The sequence below is a fragment of the Hydractinia symbiolongicarpus genome, chromosome 10, assembly GCF_029227915.1.
Source record: "Hydractinia symbiolongicarpus strain clone_291-10 chromosome 10, HSymV2.1, whole genome shotgun sequence".
Classification (NCBI taxonomy): Eukaryota; Metazoa; Cnidaria; class Hydrozoa; order Anthoathecata; family Hydractiniidae; genus Hydractinia; species Hydractinia symbiolongicarpus.
In genome coordinates this window covers 8465869-8488722 of record NC_079884.1, presented here as the reverse complement: position 1 = coordinate 8488722, position 22854 = coordinate 8465869, and the positions used below count along the sequence as shown (strand labels likewise).

Here is a 22854-nt window from a genome sequence, read left to right as displayed (position 1 = left end):
TTGCGCTCTTTACTTTTACCATTCTGTGGGAAAAGGCGGTACAAAATTTTAACACGCGTTATTCGTTTTTGTTAGTTTCGCGTAATCTAATTTTCTCGCACATTTTGAAAAGAATATCCCACGCACATCAAATACTCGCGCAGTCTATTCTATTTTGAGCAACGAATTGTTCCGCTGAGCGTTCATTTCCTACCTCGTCCCCAGGGTTCTTCTATATGATATTCAATTTTGATGTATTTCGGAAGATGTTAGCGCCAAGGAAACAAGAAGCGCTAGGGACAAAGTATTGGATAGTTTAATTTTGCTTGCAACTTGCGCAATGCTTCGCAACCTTTTTTTTAATTTCTGTCACACTTTAAATCAGTAAGCACCCGCGCCAACATATCTGCTGCAGCCATAATCAATAATAGTACGGAAAGAATCCAAGCCAAAAGGCGTGAGTCTTCGACTAATCCTGACGGATGGGAGTTAAAACTATAGCCTAACAGGTTATCAGTAACCACGCAGTACGGAACCTAAATTTCCTTCGCCGGCTGCGGGCCACATATTGTTGGACTACGCATAGAGTGTGAAAATTACGTCACGATTTTGACGTCACAGGCCCCTTAGGTGAGATGGGGAGGGTTGCGGGCCATAGCTATTTGATTTTTGACTGACTGAGTGACTGATTAGTCAAAATGAATCAGTCAAAATCTGTAAGCTATAATTTGCAACCCTCTCAGTCTATATGGTAGCGACGTCACAACTTTGACGTCAACATCGCTACAGGCGAATTGAAGAGGGCTGTGAACCATGGCTTTTCGCCGTAAAAAAATTACAATTTTTAACGCCCTCCGTTTGCAACGCCTGGATCGTCGACATCTTCGCTTGGCTAACATTTTTCGTCAAATTTACACTTAGTCACGCGACTTATCTGACTAACCCTGGATCTGCACATGCACTGCTCGCTCAAAGTTTTTTTTTTGCTTCTCTGGGGATATTACAATCCAACCCCGAAGCAAGGACCTGTAGCGTTTTTTGATATAAGGTCACGCGTGAGGCGGAAACGCGTTTCATCTTCATAAAACCTGGGTTCGAGGTTGATACCAATCGTCTGAGGGCGGCGATGGATAAAAAACTGCCCGCCCGTTCTAGTGTGCGCTTTACATGAATAAGAAACGGCATGGTGGACGAACCTATCTATTCTGCACCACACATAACATAAATATAGGTAAGGTTTTAAGTCCACCGTAGCGGGTTGAAACCACCAACTGTATTCGCCAACGGTAGAGACAAAAGAGAGCAGTTTAAAATTCCTCTTAGCATCGTTCCAATAGCTCAGTGGACCCAATAGCATGATTGCTACTTCAAATATCCAACACATCACTGCTCTAGTAAAGTTTGTATAATTTATAGCTAGCTAGCTATATATATGATGTTATTAAACCATTGTTCTTCTATTACTGTTGTAAGTATACAATCAAAGTATGTGTTAGCCTTATGGTGATAGAATCTGACTCAATTTGAAAGGCGAAAGTCAAGTCAGGGAGTTGGTAAATTTGTATAAAATAAACCAAACAATCCACGAACAATCTTCGACACGCAACAAAATGTCAGAATGTTATTTCAATAGGGGGACTGTGCTGCGTTACTCAGTGCTATATTTCCCTGCCTTGCATTTATACGGCAATACAAGCGAAAACCATGGGAACGATGTTGACTGACAAAAATCGAAATTGAAACAAAGGTTAAAAATACAGCTGGCGTACATTTAAAGCGAATAACAAAATATGGCTGTGAAATATAGTATTTTTTTAATTTTTCAGGAAAAATTTTTATCCGACCGACCAATCAACTCACTTATGTAATTAGAAATTGTAATTAGAAATGACGCTAACCAAACATATTTTCGACGGTGGCTTTATTTTGCCATATAATGGCAAAATGTGTTGTTTCCACAATGTTGTTAAACAATGGTCTCTAGTTTAGTGGTTATCACTCTTGTACTTTGTGCAGGAGACCGGGGTTTGATTCCCCTTGGCCGCGATTCAATATGGGCAATTGAATATTACAGTGCCGATCGCGAGTAAAGCTACACATCTTTGAGAGTACGAGTGCAAATAAATGCGAGTAAAATAGTTCAGAGTGAGAGTACAATGCGAGTGCGAGTAAAATAAACGAGAGTAATCTTTTTAATAACGCGAGTACGCAATAATTAAACTACCCGCGAGTAAATCTTTAAAAAAATATATCATGTTACTCGCGAGTTATATTAAAGAAAAACATAAGACATTAATTTTAATTCACCATTTAATTTTTTTTTAATTTAGTTTATAATTAAAAAATAAATTTTTAAGTTCAACTTTTGTGTCTCTTCTTTAAATGCTTTCGCTACTTTCGTTATGTGAAATCACTTCCAGCATGTTCTTTCGCAAACACAGAGTCAGAATGATATCTAATTATAGTTATGGTGATCAATTGCCACATGCAGACTTTGCTTTCTGAATATTTTTCAACAAACATTGCTTTATAACTCAGACAACAATCTGTATAATTTTAAAATATCGCCGTAGAAACAGGACGTCACTAAGCTTGTTATCTTTTTGTTTTTGTTGGGATGTTTAAAGATCGAAGCAACAAAATAACGTGAGGGATTTTTTTTATAAAAAAAAACAGTTTAATGTTTAATGATATATTTTTTTAAAAAAATCTAAAAATAAAAAATATTTACATCTAAAAAAATATTTACAAAAAAGTTATTAACTGAAAGAGTTTTATGACTGCAACATGCATGATTTATAATTTTTCTTTGTTCTGTTGCTACGTCGTATAAATTCATCAATTGCACGTTGACAGTCCCTCCATGCACCCGGTGCAGCCATGTTGGTTGGATAAAACTTCCAACAAAAAGCTTTAACAATATCTTGTTTGTAGCCATCAATCGCAGGTTTTTTAACTCCTCGACAATTTCTTCCTACAAGCTCCTTGTGGTCAAATAATTTAGCCAGCAACAGATAGCTAAAGTTTTTGAAAGATGTCGCCCCTTGTCTCACTTCATTGGCTATCGGCCAGAATTCGGTCGGAATTTCTATAGTAGGAGCTGTGTCCACCTTGTATTTTTTTCTATTTAATCTTTCATTTATTTGAAAATCGTCATCATCAATATTCGTCCTCTGCATCGCCTTTAGTGGAGACAACCCCTGGACTGAAGGTAATGCTTCGTCACTGTCGTCGATAAAGTTTGCGGATAAGGCAATTGCATTCCCTTCCAACGCAGCTAGTCGCTTTTCTAGTCTTTCAATGATTTGTCGCATAGCAGCACAATCGCACGTGCACTGCTTTGTTTGCTCGGGATAATTCGGAAAAAGTGTTGTTCTAACGGCAGGTGTTGATTGCAGAGGTCTGGCTGGTGAAGGCGGAGAAAAAGGTAGGTCGGGAAGAATAGAAGTGGATAGTGTCGAAGTAGGTGGCGAAAATGATGGCAGTGGTTTTCCAGGTGAAACCAATAACTTTAGAAAGGAGAATGTGTTTTCAACTTCATCGTTTTGCGTCTTCGGCGTTTCTTCGGCGGTGTTTTCCACTTTATCCTTTGGCGGTTCTTCGGCGGTGTTTTCTACTTTACCATTTTGTGCCTTCCGCGGTTCTCGTAAAACATCACTAAAATCAACTTGGTAATTTAGTTGTGGGACTTTGTAATTTATTTCTACTAATGAAGGTTGTCTTTTATCAACAGCTGCACTCTAAAAAGAAGTTTATAATACATAAATTAGATAAAGAATAAAATTTCTGTGCTGATTCTTACGACAAATTTTTTATAAACTAACATCCTTTTTGACGAACTTCTTCTGAGGTTTTACTAATGTTTCGCCTGTTGTCCGTTTTTTATTGTTTTTAATGTTTTTTATTTTTTCTTCTTTTTTTTTTTCTCCGACCTCTTCGATGATAAATGTTTTCTCGTTGTTCAACCAATCTCTTTCAAACTGTGTGCAATTTGACCATTCATCTAAAAAGAAAGAAAAAAATCATTATTACTAACAGTAAAAATTTAACTTAGCCTCTGTTTTTCTTTAGGTCGTTTACAAAACTATACTTACTGTTTAGAAATAAAATTGTAGCTTTGTGATTTTGTACATTCTTTCCGCTACCCCATCGCACAAATACATTGTCGTCAACGCTCAGTAACTTTTCTTCCCTATTTACAATATCTTTAGTTTTGACAGAACCAATACATTTATCTTCATCGAAGAAGACGCATGCATATTTGTATGTTTTAACTCTTGTTTGACTGAAAAATGATGATGCCATAGTGAACTCAGATAAATGAAGACACTTAAAATGAATTCCTAAAGAAGCAAACTCTTTTATAGCTAGTTTTCGGCTTTTTTCATTTCGGGAGTGAAAAAACAGAAGTGATTAATAGGGAATTTGTTTTTCGGTTTTTTATTTCTTATCAACAAACCAAAAAGAAGGAGCACTCGAAATGGGGAAACAATTACCTGATCATGTTCGTCAAAGAATTATCAATTTAAAAAATGAAAACCTTGGTGTCACCGAAATTAAGAAAAGACTTAAAAGTGAAGGATATAATGTTGGAAGGTCAGCGATATATCGTCTTTTTCAAAAGTGGGCCAAGCATCATTCTATCGCAAATCTTCCAAGGAAACCGAAGTCACCAATAAATGTTACAAACCCCATTCTCGATTTTATCGACACCTGCATGGAGAAAAACGACGAACTCACTGCTAACAAGCTTGGACAACTTTTGCTTCAGCAATTTAATGTTAGCTTTTCTACAAGTAAAATCAAAAGATTAAGACGTGGTCTCGGTTGGTACTCCACTGGGACAAAGTACTGTCAACTTGTAAGGGAAGTAAATCGTCAAAAAAGGCTTATCTTCGCTAAAAAAGTACAAGAAATGGAAGATGATTTCGGCAATGTTTTATGGACAGACGAGAGTTGCATTCAAATGGACTGGAACGGAAAGGTATCTTTTCATCGCTGGTGGGAGCACCAAACAACACAGTCTTTTTCACTATTTAAAATTAAAGTTTAATTTTTTTAACTTAATTTTTTTAAAGTTTACAATATAATATCTCTCGCAAGAAAAGTTTAATTTTTTTAACTTAATTTTTTTTAAAGTTTACAATTTAATATCTCTCGCAAAAAAAGTTTAATTTTTTTAACCTAATTTTTTTAAAGTTTACAATTTATTATCTCTCGCAAAAAAAGTTTAATTTTTTTAACTTGATTTTTTTAACGTTTACAATTTAATATCTCTCGCAAAAAAATTAAATGTGTTCACGCGCGTATTACTTTGACTTTAAAAACTGTACTTATGTGAGTACACTTGCGAGTAAAAATATAATTAATCATTGAGAGTATGATTAACAAAAATGCGAGTAATATCATTTTAGTTGTACTCGCGTTGTACTCGGGAGTGAATTACTCGCACTCTCACTGTTTTATTTTTGTACTCTTACTCTCGAAAATGTGTAGCTTTACTCGCGATCGGCACTGTACCATATAGCCCCAGGTTAATCCCCAAGCCATGTGAGAGAAATTGGGGAGATGGCACACTTTGTGGGCCGTTGGATGTTGCAAGGAGTTGTCTGGCAGAGCGCTGACCCTAATTGAGTTTGCATAGCTCAAGGAGAGCATTAAATACTCCTGGACTCCCATTACAGTCATGGCCCCTCCTGAAATAATAGACAAGGTATATCCCTTGATATTTGTGAGACTAGCCACGTAAATTATGCACATCTCTATAGCTATATCTACAATTTCGGAATGAAGAAATAAGTTCCATTCACACCACTGTGAGGCATTTAAACTCACTTCTTTTGTTAATGTACATCTCTACCGTGAATCCATTTTTAATAAAACATACACAAGGTTTGGATAAGCAAATCAAACTTCCGTCAACAGCTTCACCAAATCTTTTACAGACTCGTGATCACTGATCCTTATTTAACTTGTGACCATGGTACAATTTTACTAGACCTTATTTTAAAAATGTAATGAGATACACCTTTTTACAGTTAAGTAAAAATAATTTATATACTCTTATTTTATCCAACTCAAGTTATCTGTACAACTAGTTGTGCTGTACTAATCACCTTAAAACCAATTTAGAAGGCATAACTTCATCGACATAACCCAATTGTACCACTCTGGATCCAATTCTTCCAAGCCATCTGTGTTACATAGACGGTTATCATTTAACTTTATTTTCAATTGTCGGTGTCCAACAATGTTTAATCTCAAAAATAAGCCACATTAGACCCATATTAGTAACGATTTGTAACGCCACTATACACCGCGTACACAAGTTTTAAATATCTTCACTAAAAACACTTTTAGTTTCATAAACAAGTTTTGATGGTTTCAACTAGTCTTAATTCATTCTATCAATTCTGTTATACTCTCAGAAACAAAAACGTCCTTTTAAAACTATTTCATAATATGTTATGCACAAACTATTTTCATGCTTGGTAGTGATTGTGATTTGCTTTGGGAATAATTTAGTCGACACACGATTGCACAATATTCCCAAGGCAACACACAACATTCAAAATAATTACAATATGCGGCATTACCAACTATCATGATTATAAAACTATTTGGCTATTATAACACTAATCTTGCTGTATTATTTTTTTACAATTATAATACTAACCTCTTATTTAATATTATGTTGCTATTTTATAGTACTTTGTTAATCAGTGATATTTAAAACTATATTTTCTATTTGTAATTCTTACTACAAAATCATGCCATTTTATGTCCATAACAACCAATGGTCTTGACGTCATCTAGCTGGGCCTACCTGTGGTTAATTTCTCCTTTACTCGAATCCTGTAACATGTGCAAAACAAAGACAGAAAGGTTTTGAAAACAATTGATATTTCATGTTTATTTTGGTAATATATGTGACCTTCATTCTATATATCAAGCAACATATCCTCTCGATATTTATTTCCTCAATCATCCCTATATATACTTGTTTAGTGAATGCTTGACAGTAGGATACAAACACCTGAATTTCGGTCAGTTCATGCTGAACAATATAATTATCTGATTTGAAACCTACATTTATGTTAATTTTCATTTTTTAATAATTAATTTTCTTGCTATTTAAGAGAGTAAAGTGGCCACGAAAATATACATTCAAAAATAAATTTTTAGATGTTTCTGTTGCTAATGGACCTTTATAGTTGTGTTTATGATATATCGAACCAGAAAAAGAAACAACCTTAGGGAATTGTTAGCTTGAGAGAGTATTAAAACATAATTATACATATATCTTGGATTGTTTTTATGTTATAGCAAAATTCCAGCTCAGGCTGTTCTTAGTTTAGCTTGAAGCTCTTTTCTTATATTGTTCTTATTTTCAAATCTGTGGCTTGTGTTCTTATAAAATTGTTTTATATAAAATTACCTGTTTTCTGACTAATAGCATCCAGTTCATCCCATATTAAAATCACTGTGGCATAACCTGTGGGGTTTTGACACCCACCATGACCAAATTTAATGAAATTTGCAACTTAAAGGGATCCCAAGGTACTTTTACAAGTTGGACTCATCTGAAAGATTTGCATGAGAAATGCTGAATGATTTACTTTTTGTTAAAACTTCATGTAACTCCATATATATATATGTAACGCAATTTTGGTTATTCTAGTTCCAGTCTTTTTTAGTGGCACATGGCCCTGTTACGTATTATTTCGGTAGCGCTTTAATTATTACTGACTGCATAGCCAGAACATATACCTTCGTGCGGCAAAGTGAAGCGAAAGCTCTCTACGAACAATTATTTTTTTTAAAAAAAAATTAAAATAATTCTGCATAAAGTTCTTTAAGAACGATTTTTTTTTAAAAAATAGAAATAATTCTGCATATGTTCTCACATAGCTGAGCAATCAAACGAAAAATAAAATATGTGTAGTTTTTATTTCAAAGGACTTTTTATTTGAGACGCAAGTTGTGCATGATTTTTATTTCAAAGGACTTTTTATTTGAGACGCAAGTTGTGCATGATTTTTATTTCAAAGGACTTTTATTTGAGACGCAGGTTGTAAAAGTTACTGATTATTCAACATGTCACACATTTGTGTATGGCTTTTATTTCAAAAGGATATATTTTGGAAGGCAAATGAAATATCAAGGTGTGACTATAAGCCCATAAAAAGTTATGGAAAAAGTTGAAGAGGGAAGGGAGAGGGGGCTGCATCACTCCTCCCCCTCCAGCACGAATAGGATTAGGGGCGGTAACAACCTTTGTAATTTGATATGGCAATCAGCATCTGCCGAGGTAATTACCAACATATTTTCAAACCAAGTACCTTCGCGTTGGCAATTATTTGACTTGGTAAAGTAGCACATAAAAGTCCCTAGGCATTGTGCGATTAGACGTGTAAAAAATAGCCTAAGATATAACAGCGGAAAACAGTATTTGTTTTACCAGAGCATAGTTCAGTTGCGTCCTACAGTAATGCACAAACAACAAACTTAGCAAAAAAAACGTTTTTGTGCTTCAATTACATCATTAAAAACAGTTTGTCACCAATGTAGTTTGATTAAATCATTGAAGACGCTAAAATATATTTAATAAAATGCCGTTTTTTCTGCGTTGAACTTTAATATTTACGCAATTAACCAAAAGCAAAGAAAAGTAAGAAATATAATATTTCTTATTTTTCTTTGCTTTTTTCCAGCAAAAATAATATTCTTTATTTAGGAGGTGGCTAAAACATTTTTTGTGTTTTGTTAAGTTTAAAAATTTAGAAGCTGCCACAAGTATTCTAATAAATGTGAATATAGCTATATATATCCACGCTAAAAATGGCGAATTATGAGGGTTTATCTAATCATGGAGGTGCAGAGCAGCATTGAGGAAGACAGGATACCTGTTTCTCTTTTCTGCTCTCACGCTTCGATTTCTGTCCTGGTTTTGTAACCCTGCTTATTTCAGCGTCCTATCGCAAAAGGGAAAAATGATGAGTTTAGTTTACTAGACTATGTTGATATTTGCACTACATATTGGAAGAATATCATAAAAACAAATTTTAATTAGACAGTAATTTCTGGCTCTTTCTGTATCGTGGGATGAATTAAAGTAGTATTCTTTTCTATTGATTTTTTAAAATTTTTAATGAAAATATATCCATCTACTGAGTAACTTAGGCAACCCCGTCCCCAAGAATTGTTGAGAACAAGGTTGGCAATATACTCACTTGAGCATCATACCTCACCTAGGTCAACAGGTTATAGATCAGTAATTTTTACAACCTGTTTGTTGAAATAAATTCTTTTAAATTTGAAATAAAAGAAATCATGCACACACCTGCTGCTAATATCTTATTTTTTGTTTTATTTCTTAGATGGCTAGTATATTATGTTGAATTATTTTTTTAAAAAAAAACTATCAGAGATAAATGTGGAAAGCACTTTAAATTTTTTTAACTTTGTTGTGACAGTTATTAATTGTTTTTGGCTATAAAAGTCATTAATAATAGCGAGTAAAAGCCATTAATTTGTGAGCGCTACTGAAATACTATGTAATATGGTCACGTGCCATTAGAAAGGACTAGAGCCAGCCTGAAATTTTTAACGAACAAGAAGATCGAAGCAGCCATCAAGGCAGCAAGAAAAACAAATATTTAAAAAACGATATCTGGGGTTACATGAACTTTTAACAAAAAGTGAATATGTCATTGGGAATTTCTTATAAAAATCTTTCAGGTAAGTCCAACTTGTAAAAGTACCTTGGGATCCCTTTAAGCTAAATTTTATAGAGTATACTATAAAATCTGTTCATGTGTACCAATTTTTAGCTCCCAACTTCCTACAGTTATAGAGGTATAAACTCTAGGTCCCAGCCTCCCTTACAAACTTTTTCTTAAGTGCTGCAACATTTTTATGAAGTAAAGATACTTATTTTTCCTTATAAGGCGACTCCAACTTAATTAGTTGTTCTACGGGCGGAATCAACAGTAGCTTACAGTCGGTCGGTCAGCGAAATAAAAATAATTTTATTGAGTCTGAACAACAAAAAAATAATCACGCATGCAGTTGATATTTTTTTGTTGCGAAGGAAAAATAATAATAATTTGTCTCACTATAAAAAATGTTTGAATAAATATGTTCTCTTGTTTTGAATTATTAAAATAACTAGCTGTCAAGGTGAAAAGAATAAAATACTTGCATGCTCAAAAACTTGCTTTTAAAAGTTATGCAGCAAGAATATTTCTTGTGCTGTTTAGAAAATTATACAGAATATATATGTGATGTTTTGAAAGTTATACAGGAAGTTATATTTGCTCTGTTTGGAAGTCAAGTTATTCCTCTCCCACTTAAATAATAATAAAAAAAAAAAACGAAAAGTGATTTTAATAAAAAGAAAAATTAGTGTTCTTTTAATGTTTTTTACACAGTGTTACGACAAGCGTATTCCACCTTGGTTTTATTATTTTTCCTAAATGGTATCAACTAAAAGTCTTTCAGTATTACATTTTAGCAAACATATATAATAATCATAATGATGGAGGGTGTTACGACAATAATAATCTGTCTTGTTTTTCACTTGTATTTTGACTATTTTTAGCGAAAGTAGCTAATCTTTGTTATAAATCACACAAAAATTTAAACTTTTGTTTAACTGCATAATTATTTTTGTGATTACAAAATTAGTGCATTGCGCATTTTAGTTTCATCTCAACAAAATACCATGAACAAAGAATCAACTACAAGTGGCCTTAACAACAGTGGTCCTAAATTAACGTTATTGATTCATTTTGTTTAGTATAATTGTAGATTGACAGTATAATTGTAGATCATTGATTATCTTCTAAGCTCATTATATTTTTACGAGATGGGATGAGAAAATGTGTTTTTTTTTCAAGATATTTTTCTGTAAAACATTTTTTGATATTATTATTTTTTTGTTTTCATAAAAATTAGGGTTGGTTGGGCCTGTAAAACAACTAATTAATTTGGAGTCGCCTAAGAATAATTAGAAATATGGTCCTTACGAAAACCTGTCTATAACTACCTTGAGGACAGGGTTCAAATTAGGTGGTTTCCTTTCTTAAATGATTTTACTAATTCAAACTCTGGAGGATGAGATGGCCCATGTGAAGGGTTCGTCAACAATTGTATGTGTAGTTGACAGTCAATTTTGTTTTAACCTGACAGTCAAATGTCAGAGATGGCCTTGACTGCTCATTGTTTTAATCACTGTTCAGTCGGTAAGCCCATGGAAAAATTCACTTAGGTTACAGCACAACATCTATAAAATTATTATAAGGTCAATAGCTTAATTTAAATTTAAGAAACTGTTACAATGCACTTTGCCAAATAACATGGAAACAGGGTGTTGATGTCAGTTATTTTTTTTACTGTGGACTAGGGACTGCCTTGGACCTAAGTGGGATCAATTTCCTACGGGACAACCCACCTGTTTGGGACGAGTTGATGAGTTATCAATGAATGAACTCTTTGTTTTTGGTGTAATTTATTTTTCTGTGTGAATGTATACTTACTTGACATTACCAGGTCTCAATATGTCAGATTCAGAATGTTCTGACATAGATGTTTGTTCAATTGATGAAGCAACAGCTATAAATTTACACACTGGCTTGACATTGGTGGCTGCTGAAACTTACATTCCAAGTGAAAGTACTTCTCCACAAGGTTTGTTACATATGTTGCACATTTTTTATTGTCTGAACATAAAACAGGTGTACAATTTAATAAACAAAATTTTCAAATATTTCTATTTGATCAATTTTACAAATTTATCAAGTAGTCCATTCGCCTTGTGTAGGTGAGAGTGCTTGAAGTGCAACACAAAACTTAAGACCTACAAATGTTGATAGTGTGCTTTTCTCGCCAAAACTTGACATACCTTTTGGCACTTTTTTGTTTTTAAACTTCATGTTTTCATCCAAATACGCACATGACCATTCCTTATTGTCTATGTGTTAGTTCTACATTTTTCCTTTCTTTTTAATTTTTTGTATTTCTAAACGTTGGCGGGACCTTTATCAATATTTTTAATATTTTGTGGTTTTAAGCTAGCTACCCATAAACCTGATGTATGAGAGATCCATAAGTGCTTTCCTTCTCTGGATAAATACGCACATGTAGCATGAAGGTATAAAAGAGCTTTTATATCCCCCATGTATGTAGCTTAATACACTTTATTGTTTGTTGTCCCTCACATTTATGATTTTTAGCTACCTGTAATTTAAAAGTGAAAGTATATGCCTAAAACTTAGTTAAAACTTAAAAATTTAAAAACGACAGTTTTGTGCAGTGCCAATGCTATGTAGTTAGCTATAGCTTTAACCCCAGACAAAAACAAGTGTGAAATTTTAAAGATCGTAACCAGAGACAAAAAATTACAATGCCATTCTTAAATAACTAAAATGGGCCCTGTTAAATATGCAGAGTGAATTTTTAGAGCAAATGTTTACAATAACTTAGGATTTGGTTTTTTATTGTTCAAAATCAACTTAAAGAGTGAAGTGTTGGGGGTTGATTCTTTTTTATGCATAGTGTGAGTTCAGTTTCTTCTTTCTCAATTAATTTTAAAGTAATTATTGCAAAAATATTTATATTAAAAAACACATTCAACATGTTCCGTCAATGTGGATATTTCTTTTTGTCATTTTTTCAGCTGGCAAACTTCTTTTTTATAGAATCTGAAACCTTCATCCAAATAATGTATAGAATTGTGAACTGAATGATCATTTGAGGAGATATTATGTGTGTTTCCGATGACGCCATTTTAAATATATGTACCTCCTGTTTGGGTATATATCTTTTTTAAAAACTAAATTTTGTTTGTTTCATTTGTTGTAGATGAATTCATTCCCCTCAGTGAAAACGATCTGTTGACAAAAAGTAAACTTAAAAAACCTCGTAAAGCCAAACCAGTCAAAAATATTTCAAAACCTATCAAGAAGTCTGAACCAGTCAGTACAACAGAGCATGCAAAAGCGAATGAAATTATTATTAATGATATTGTAAAGACGCATGTTGGAGAAGAAGCAACCGAGAAAAATGTTTTTGTGACAAACAAAGTAAAACAAACATCAGAAATAGATAATAATGGTAATGATGTAAACATGGGTGATAATGACAGTGAAGATGAACTACTTGACACTGGTGTAAATAACACACTAAATCAGTTTTACTTCGAATCTGATCATTTAGCTATTAAAAATAACAAAGAGTAAGTTTATTTCTTTAACAATAATCTTATTTTGTCTGTGCTACTGACACATGAAGGGTACAACAGGTCAATGTTAATTTGTTTAGTTATCATAAATTGCTACAAACACTGGCTGTTCTTGAAGCACAGAAGGTACAGGCCGTTAAGGTATGAAGTATTCAATTTTACTTTTGCGATGTCACTGCAAGGCTATAGGCTCTTTTTTAAACTTATAGATACCTTTTTAAAAACTCATTATTTATTCCATGTGCATTGAATAAATTTAAATTGATTTTAAAAGAAGTGTCTCTCCTGCAAATACACTCTTAATTTTCATAATTTTTTGTTTATGTACAAAATATAGAAAGGTCAGTCATTTGTGAAAATTAAATCTTTGATTAAAATTTAAGTTAGATACATTATAGTTAAATTAAATTTCCTCATGTAAAAAATTACTTCCCTTTTAAGGTAGTTTAAACTAAATAAAGCGAGTGTTTTTTTAAACCGTTTGTGCATATTTTCCATTATGTGAAAATACGAAGATGTGACCAACACCATTTCCAGATTTTATGTAATTTGATATACAAGCTATGATACAATTATGTATACCAAATCTCAGCTATACTGTCTCATAGTGTTCTGGAGATACAGATCTATTTCAGGGTGTAATCCAGAAATTCGAAATATTGGCCATTAAATCCCAAATGTGAATTTTATCAAGGTGATTTTGAAGTATTAATGGAATCTTATTACATGAGCCTCATATTGGGAATAATATATGGTTAGCTGTTGTAATGAATTGGAATTCAAGATCAATTCTAATTGGGAGATAGCTGTTTAATAATTACTAAGGATGCTTGATTACACCCTAATTCTGTGCCCCTGTTGTTTCATATGAAACAACCCATGTTCATGCTTTTTACATTACATTAGAACAGATTTTTTGTTCGTCTTTTTTGCAACAAAATTATTTTGATATTTTACTCTCCCTGTTATAGGATTTAGAAAAACTCAACAGTTTAAAAACGGAAGCGTTAGCAGACCCTTTGACATTTGTGAAAAACTTGCAAGAAAAGGTAATGTTATTGAGTTGACTTGACTGATGTTTTTATAAGTATACTGTTACGTTAACTATACGAAGTTCATTGCTAGACACTGAGAATTAAAAAGTCCTGCTAAAACGTGAATTCTGACAAAACACGAATCCTGACAAAACATGAATCCTGACAAAACACGAATCCTGACAAAACACGAATCCTGACAAAACACGAATCCTGACAAAACACGAATCCTGACAAAACACGAATCCTGACAAAACATGAATCCTGACAAAACACGAATCCTGACAAAACACGAATCCTGACAAAACACGAATCCTGACAAAACACGAATCCTGACAAAACACGAATTCTGACAAAACACGAATCCTGGCAAAACACGAATCCTGACAAAGCACGAATCTTGACAAAACATGAATCCTGACAAAAAACGAAAAGCTGGCTGAAATTTTTCTTTTGAAAAGAATGAATGTTAATTAAATAACGTATCCATGAGAATATTTTAATAAATTGTGAAGTTTTCTTTATTACCTTGAAGAATTCTAATAGCTTTAGAAGATTGAAGCATAAGTTAAAGTAGTTTTAAAATGTAATAATGCTTTAACTGTGATGTATTTTTCATAAATTTTGGCCACATTTGCTAAATTGTGTGTACTGCGAAATATGCCATTTGTCCTGAAAAAATCATTACCTCAGAGTGAAAAAAAGATTTCATTTACACAAAGAAAAGAATACAATACTGTCACCAAATCCGTAACAAAAAATTATTAAAGATTTACTATCATGTCAATGTTCTATTGAGAAAATGCTTTTCTTTATTTTTTTTATTTGTAACAACAACGTGTACTTTCCTCTCCCTGTAAGATATATATTGCTCTTAAGAAAAGACATCAAATTTTTTTATTTACATTCATTGATGCTATGATTTGTTGAGGTTTAAATTCACCATGTATTATTTTTGTTATGATCAGTTATCTCTACTATCGTAGTGTACCTGTCTACACAAAAGTTTAATTCCAATTATTAAAATGTGACCTCAAAATAGCCACCCAAATTTGCAATTATGGAATTAAAATTTTAAAGTCAATTTCTCTGTAATTTTGCTATGCTTTATATACTTGTTTTTCGTTCAGAAAATAGGAGACCTTCCGACAAAACAACCAGTTGCTAAACTTCCCGATATTAACTGGGTACATTACATGGCAGCTTACAGTGGAGACAAGTTTGTTCCGCAAATTACGACAAGAAAATCTATGAAAATACAAGAAAAAGGTGTGTGCATCTTTTGGACTTGAATGTAAGTTTAAATTAAATTTTTTTAACAGAAATATTTTTTTTAGACGACCCACTTGCCATAGCATATGATTCAGTTCCATTAGATGAGAATTTTGTGTAAGCCATTTTTCTGCTGTTTCTGTTTTTATGTGTAAGGTAACACTAATTTGTGTAGTTCTAACTCGTCCATGGCCTAAACATTACCACCAGTCTTGCACTTCCCTCTACACAAGATTTTAGGGAAATTTTGACATTGCTACAATAATTTTTAAACATCACAAAATAATAGATTTTTTATAAGCGAATTATTATTAGGAATAAGTACGAATTTTTATAACAAATTTCGTGGAGTTATTAAAAATTGTATCTAGTGGTTGGAATATTGACAATAAGAATTTTAGTCAATTGTTATTAATTCTAAACTGAAATTTCTTCTGAAAATATAACCTGCTGGAAAACGTTGATTGATCAAAAAAAAATCCACATAAATTATTTGATACGTTTTTCTATATAGCAATAAAGTTGTGGTTTTAAATGTAGTTTTAACCTTGGAAAATCTGTATTGTTTTACATATATTGTTTAAAAACACTCTAATCTAATGTTTTGTATGAACACTTCTATATTCTGATGTATGGGTGTTATCACAATCCAACTTGCGAGAATAGCATTTCGAGCTTTTTAGTAAACCAACCATCAATGTTCCAAAATGATACCGAACACAACATTTATATAGAACTTTTCCATAGTGACTAAAGCGAGTTAATTTATTAATAAAATGTTAAGCTGCTGTTCTAGCATGTTCTTCATACAACTTGTTCTCTACCTTTTTTTATTTTTAGGGACGATATGTCTTCTGAGAATCTGCAGTTCAGCAAAAGCTTAAATAACATAGACAGTAAATCACTGACATTCAAACAGAAATGGACTGTGGAGGAGCAGGTATTTTGTAGTGTTAAAGTGAACTGTCTGGTTCACAGTTATAGAATGACATTGTTTCTGTTTGGAAAGAAGATCCTCTTAAAACATGCTACGTTAACAGCTGTTGTAATTACAGAAGTTGCAAAAGTAAATATAACTTTTTATAGGAGAAACTCGAGAAGTTGCTAGTCTTGTATCCACCTGAGGAAGTTGAGCAAAGAAGATGGGAGAAAATTGCAAGAGCTCTCGGCAACAGAACACCTCAGCAAGTAGGTTAGCCTCGATGTTTTTAGTGCTACAGTAGAACCTCCCTAAAGCAAGCATTCTTTGAAGCAGAGACCTTATAAGTCAAACTGTTAGTATTAGAAAATCATTCCTTGTTTTTTTAGAAACAACATAGAAACTTTTGTACTAAACTCATAAAAAAACTTAGATTCTAGTCCTTTGCTTTGTATCTTATGACAAACCTTACATCTAAAAACCGTTAGTATATTGTTGCAGGTATTTTGTTATGGCAGGTTAAACCCCTGTTTGTCATGTATCCAATTCCACTTTTTATGCATTATGTTAACAATGCACAAAGTAGTATTGCTTCAATTTCCTTACACAATATACTTTTATTATTTATCTACTTTTTTTTATTTAGGTATCGAGTCGAATACAAAAATATTTTTTAAAACTTGCGAAAGCAAAACTTCCTATTCCTGGTCGGCTTCCATCATCAACTTCATTGACACAAAACAAAAAGGTATATAATTGCAAATGTTGTTTTCTTTATTCGGCAATTTTTTGTGCAATGTCAATCGAGATTAGCTTACGAATCAAAACAAACGCTATCCCATTACTCTAAGGTCCCGAATAGCAGGGGGGGGGGGGGGTTAATAATCGAGGGAGGGCCTAAAATTTTTGTAAAATATGATACAAAAGGCGTTAGAAAAAGCGGGAGACGGAGTGCGAAAACTTAAAAAGTGGTACCTAAATGCCAACTTTCAACACAAGTAAACCTTTTCCTTATTTTCAACACTTGTCACCATTCTAAATTGTCAGAGACTTTAAACAAAACATTCGAAACAATCATTTGAAAATAGATACAAGCATGTTCGATTGAAAAATATATACAAAAAATAAAGCTTGCTAGCTCGCTAAATTTGATCTGTACTATCACTAAAAGGTTTAAAATTAATAAACATGAGTAGGGGGGGGGGGGGGGGGGGGGGGATCCGAAAAATAAGTAGAGGGTGTTGGAGGTTATTTGAGACCTTGGAGTAAGAGGTTACTGTAAATTTCTTTTTACCCAGCTATCATATTTTAAGCTCAAATCACACTTGGGTCATTTTTATTACACAGCGACCTTACGATCGGAAGTATAAAAGCATTTTTTTGTTACTAATTTTTGCGGGTTTTAATTTAGCGATTGATTCTTTGCCAAAAAAAACCCGGCTAATTGTTTTTGCGTACGACGTGAAAATGTTATAAAAAAACGTTGCAATAAAAAGGAAATTCCAAAACATTCACGGAATTAGTATTCTTTGCTCTTCTAAATGAAGTTGCCCTTCTTTCATACTCTGAGATAAAAAAAATAACATATTCTAGACATGTGATTTTTCGTAAGTAGAATCTTGAAATATATTTTGCGGAAAATTTGTGAATTTAACTAAAATTAGTAAAAAGCGTGAGAATTAATACTTGCAATAATTAGCTCTAAATGTAGAATATATATTAGGAATCTCTACATCTCCAGAAAAACTGCAATAATACACTTTTGAGATAACCCTAAAATGTGTATTGTTTAAACCATCTGTTTTCAAAGTGTCACCCAAAACACGTGTTACGCTCCTCCTTAATTGTTGAGTACAGGAAGGAATTTTTAGTTTATTTATTTCCTTCATTTTTAAAACATTTTGTAGATTAGGACGAATCTCGTAAATTACAAAAATTCCACTTTTTTCCCATCTTGGCGCCCAAATGTCTTCATGAATGAAGAAGGTAACGACGACAACGAAAACGGCGCCTCATACATTTCCATGTTCAATGGCGAAGTTCAAGTGTCAGTAAGTCCTTAAAATCTATTTTCATTGTTTATCAAAATAATGTCTTGCTCTTCGGCAACTAATTGCAGGGGGGGGGGGGGAGGGTTAATAAATGGGATGAGATGTGTTTTTGTAGAAATCCATAAAATGGGGGGTGTCTTTACCGGAGGGAAGGAAGGGGGTATTTTCGTTAGATTTGTTTTTCTTACGCCAATTTCGAACAATTATCTCAAGTGACAAATGTGTTCGAAATGGTTTGAATATGATACCCTTCTATTGCAATAATAATCAAAAGAACGTAACAGTTTTTAACAAACATTGATTATCACATTTTCTATAAGTTTTATTAAAAGATATTGTTCCACTTTATTTCACCTGCAAAAAGTGATATTTTCTTTCAAAATCCCTACACAGGAGGGATTGCTAATAAACAGGGGGAGCTGGTATTTTGACAAAAACTGCTAAACGGGAGGGGTGTTAATAAATAGAAATGGGTGGTGATTTTTTTTAAAAGTTTCAAACGCCTCCCTCCCCTCAACCCTACAATTAGCTACGGAAGAGTAAGTTCATAATGGAATTAAGGGTGGAATCGAATTTTAATCCAGTATCATTTCGAATTTCTTGCCATCTCTTCTCAGTAGGTCTAAATACCGTAACTATTTTATCATGTCTCTATTTTTTTGTGTGATTTATTTTTATAGCATTTGTGTTCATTTTTTAATCTGGTAAACGGTTAGTATAGAAAAACTCAATAACTGGTTGTTCAAGCTAAGTGGAGGGTGTTGTGTGGTGATGATTAACTAGTTTTCGTTTCTTTTATGCATTTATCACTGCATTACTATGGTAGCTTAACAACGGAGGCAAAACAAAGAGTTGTTTAGTACGCTAAACCATCAGCAACGGAGGAGTGCCACGTCCAGCTGAAAATAAACCAACTAACGGAGTGACTACCTTGTTCTCCATCAACGATTTACTACTAGTCTCCACCACTACTAGTCTCCACCACTACTAGCCTCCCACTACTAGTCTCCACCACTACTAGCCTCCCACTACTAGCCTCCCACTACTAGCCTCCACCACTACTAGTCTCCACCACTACTAGCCTCCCACTACTAGTCTCCACCACTACTAGCCTCCCACTACTAGCCTCCCACTACTAGTCTCCCACTACTAGCCTCCCACTACTAGCCTCCACCACTACTAGTCTCCACCACTACTAGCCTCCCACTACTAGTCTCTACCACTACTAGCCTCCCACTACTAGCCTCCCACTACTAGCCTCCACCACTACTAGTCTCCACCACTACTAGCCTCCCACTACTAGCCTCCCACTACTAGCCTCCACTACTACTAGCCTCCACTACTACTAACCTCCACTTCCATCTAGCCTCCACTACTACTAGTTAATTTGCACGAAGAGACACTTCAACGCTTCTGTTGTAATTTTTGAATGTTTTGCTTAATTTTTTAGGATGATGAGATGATAGCAGATGAGTTAAAAGATTCACCAGAATACACAGAACTCATGGAATTGAAGAAGATGAAGAAACAGTTGATGAAAAAACGAAGCGTAAAAACTTTACTGTCATACTTGTTAGCCGTCGTTTTCTTTGTTATTGTTGTGGTTAATAAGTCTGAAATACCCTTTTGTACAACGTTTGTGTCACTTTTAATTTTTTTTTCTTCTGATTAACTACTCAGCGGATCAATCTTTTAAGACAGTCGAGGAGAGAAACCGTTGCGTTTGCAAAACAAAGTGCAGGCTCACCACAAAATTTTTCTATTTCTACAGGGTGACCACTCCTCCTTAAACTCCTTAAATAACCTTAGAAAAAGAAATCTCTTTAAAAATACTTAAATATACTTAAAAAAATTGAAATTTTAGCTATTCTCCTTAATTTCTCCTTATTTCTTAAATTTTCAGATCGTAACTTTTTTGTTCATCATCAGTAAAATAAGACATATTTCTCTGTTACTTGAAATCCTATATTTTCTATCTTTCAGGGCATAATTTATATGTATTTGTATAATATGTATAATTTTCTTATCATAGAACATAGTATAGATGTAACATAAAGATAGAGAACTAAAATTGGCTTTCTCCTTAATTATCCTTATTTTTTTATTTTTTTTATTCTCGTTCTCAGCAAAATATCCTTAAAAAATGTCAGTTTGTCTCTTTAATTCTCCTTAATATCCTTACTTTTGTTTTCATTTTATTTGTGTTCACCTTGTTTTATTTACGAATACAGTGTACAATTATAAATAAACACTAAAAATTTTCAATAACCTAGTTACAAGTTCTATAATAATCACAAAAAACATTTGCGGACGTCAATTTTTCGGCGCTGACGACGGCAAAATTATAGAAAACGATATTAGGGCGTAGCACTAACAGCTTGTTTTATTTTTAGACATCGTCAGGTCCTGTTTGTCACACAGGTTTTATGGTGAGATATCTGGTTTTACTTCGTCGCAATATCTAAGAAAACATGAATAATGATTGATTTACTTCTAAAATTTTCTGTTTGATGCAATTCTGCAGCATGTGTTTGTAACAAAACGTTACGTTTTTATTGACGTCTTTTCACCGAATCTCCATCGACTTACTCTCTACTGTTTCAGTGCGACGGATGCAACATGGAACCCATTGTAGGGGTTAGATGGCATTGTAAGGATTGTCCACAACAACAATCTGTTGATTTTTGTAATAACTGTGCGCAAAGGTTGGTGAGCTATATATCGTACTGTTAGTTAGTTGAAACTATATATCGTACTGTTAGTTGTAGCTATATATCGTACTGTTAGTTGGTTGTAGCTATATATCGTACTGTTAGTTAGTTGAAACTATATATCGTACTGTTAGTTGAAACTATATATCGTACTGTTAGTTGAAACTATATATCGTACTGTTAGTTGAAACTATATATCGTACTGTTAGTTAGTTGAAACTATATATCGTACTGTTAGTTGAAACTATATATCGTACTGTTAGTTGAAACTATATATCGTACTGTTAGTTAGTTGTAGCTATATATCGTACTGTTAGTTAGTTGAAACTATATATCGTACTGTTAGTTGAAACTATATATCGTACTGTTAGTTAGTTGTAGCTATATATCGTACTGTTAGTTAGTTGAAACTATATATCGTACTGTTAGTTGTAGCTATATATCGTACTGTTAGTTAGTTGAAACTATATATCGTACTGTTAGTTGAAACTATATATCGTACTGTTGGTTGGTTGAAACTATATATCGTACTGTTAGTTGAAACTATATATCGTACTGTTAGTTAGTTGAAACTATATATCGTACTGTTAGTTAGTTGAAACTGTATATCGTACTGTTAGTTAGTTGAAACTATATATCGTACTGTATCGTAGTTAGTTGAAACTATATATCGTAGTGTTAATTAGTTGAAATATGTATGTTTTGCTAGTAAAATAACAAAGAACTCGTCTATTAAAAAACAGATCTATTGAACTTTTCATATTTTTTTTACGGATATAAGGAGGAGTATTTTTTTTCCTGCTAGTAGGTCTAAAAAACTTTTGAAATTCTAATTAGCGTTATCTCTCATAAGGATGGAACAAAACTTTTGTTTTTTTTCTACTGTCCGAAGTGTAACTTTTGCTTTATCTTATTTCTTGTTTTATCTTCGTAGAGCAATGACAAGTGAAACACATTTAAAAGAGCACCAACTAACTCCAATAAACGAAAGTAGTGAAGCACTATTAGACAACGATTATTTATCTTTTACTCAAACCAATAAATTTAAATACAATTACTTGGATCCTAACTTTCTTCCAACCAATAAAAATAGCTGACATAAATCCTTCCACCTATCATGACTCGGAAGAAGTGTATGTCGTGTTACCGTCAACGAAACTACTTGAAAGACCGGAAGACTGGGAAGACAGTAGGGTTTGTTAACTCATGGCGTTTCCTCTTTTGCTGCTTATATTGGACACTGAAGTGACTTTTCTATGCATCTTCTAACAATCGGATGACAAAAACTACCCTCTATGAAGTTAGGTTGTTTGGTCTTATAAGTGTAATATATAAGTTGTGTTGTAAGAAATTATTTATATATTTTATTACTATCCGTTTATTTTGTTGAACACTCAACCTCATTTGTTTTATCAAACAAGCCTGTTTTTTCATTGTGCCGTTACACCCAGCTAAGTAGGAGCCGTGTGAAAAAAATTTGGGTAACATCATTTCTGATCTAATCATACTTGACATATTGTAGATGATTAGACAAAAATAACATCCGAAAGAATGAAAGAATTTTGTGGAAAATGTGATTACGTTGTCAAAAATTAATTACGTTGATGTTTAATGGTAAATAGTTTTTGATTTTGATTAATAATTG

General features: G+C 33.1%; 2 protein-coding genes across 2 annotated transcripts; one reads left to right on the top strand and one right to left on the bottom strand.

Annotated features, from left to right (window-relative positions):
* The first annotated feature begins 1113 nt into the window (after positions 1-1113).
* LOC130612758 (ZZ-type zinc finger-containing protein 3-like) lies at positions 1114-22579 on the top strand. The gene is made up of 15 exons (XM_057434114.1): positions 1114-1210; positions 11533-11670; positions 12844-13216; positions 13303-13363; positions 14194-14271; positions 15387-15525; positions 15594-15645; positions 16369-16468; positions 16615-16716; positions 17094-17195; positions 18355-18498; positions 19949-20047; positions 20892-20927; positions 21103-21203; positions 22144-22579. The coding sequence occupies exons 1-15, from the start codon at positions 1147-1149 to the stop codon at positions 22304-22306; spliced, it is 1752 nt and encodes a 583-aa protein (XP_057290097.1). The 5' UTR covers positions 1114-1146; the 3' UTR covers positions 22307-22579.
* On the bottom strand, positions 2656-4364 carry LOC130612761 (uncharacterized). Its single transcript, XM_057434117.1, has 3 exons — positions 4074-4364; positions 3804-3982; positions 2656-3719 (listed from the first exon to the last, which is right to left on the bottom strand). Exons 1-3 carry the CDS (start codon positions 4282-4284, stop codon positions 2754-2756), a joined length of 1356 nt encoding a protein of 451 aa, XP_057290100.1. The 5' UTR covers positions 4285-4364; the 3' UTR covers positions 2656-2753.
* Positions 22580-22854: the final 275 nt, after the last annotated feature.

What these genes read in the sequence shown, in the direction of transcription:
- LOC130612761 (XM_057434117.1), bottom strand. Translation starts at nt 4,284, where the DNA reads ATGGCATCATCATTTTTCAGTCAAACAAGAGTTAAAACATACAAATAT. An exon ending in TACAATTTTATTTCTAAACA is followed by an intron (nt 3,983 to 4,073) that starts GTAAGTATAGTT and finishes CTTTCTTTTTAG; the next exon opens with ATGAATGGTCAAATTGCACA. An exon ending in AGAAGTTCGTCAAAAAGGAT is followed by an intron (nt 3,720 to 3,803) that starts GTTAGTTTATAA and finishes ACTTCTTTTTAG; the next exon opens with AGTGCAGCTGTTGATAAAAG.
- LOC130612758 (XM_057434114.1), top strand. Translation starts at nt 1,147, where the DNA reads ATGAATAAGAAACGGCATGGTGGACGAACCTATCTATTCTGCACCACA. An exon ending in GCAACAGAACACCTCAGCAA is followed by an intron (nt 16,717 to 17,093) that starts GTAGGTTAGCCT and finishes TTTTTTATTTAG; the next exon opens with GTATCGAGTCGAATACAAAA. An exon ending in ATGGCGAAGTTCAAGTGTCA is followed by an intron (nt 18,499 to 19,948) that starts GTAAGTCCTTAA and finishes TTAATTTTTTAG; the next exon opens with GATGATGAGATGATAGCAGA.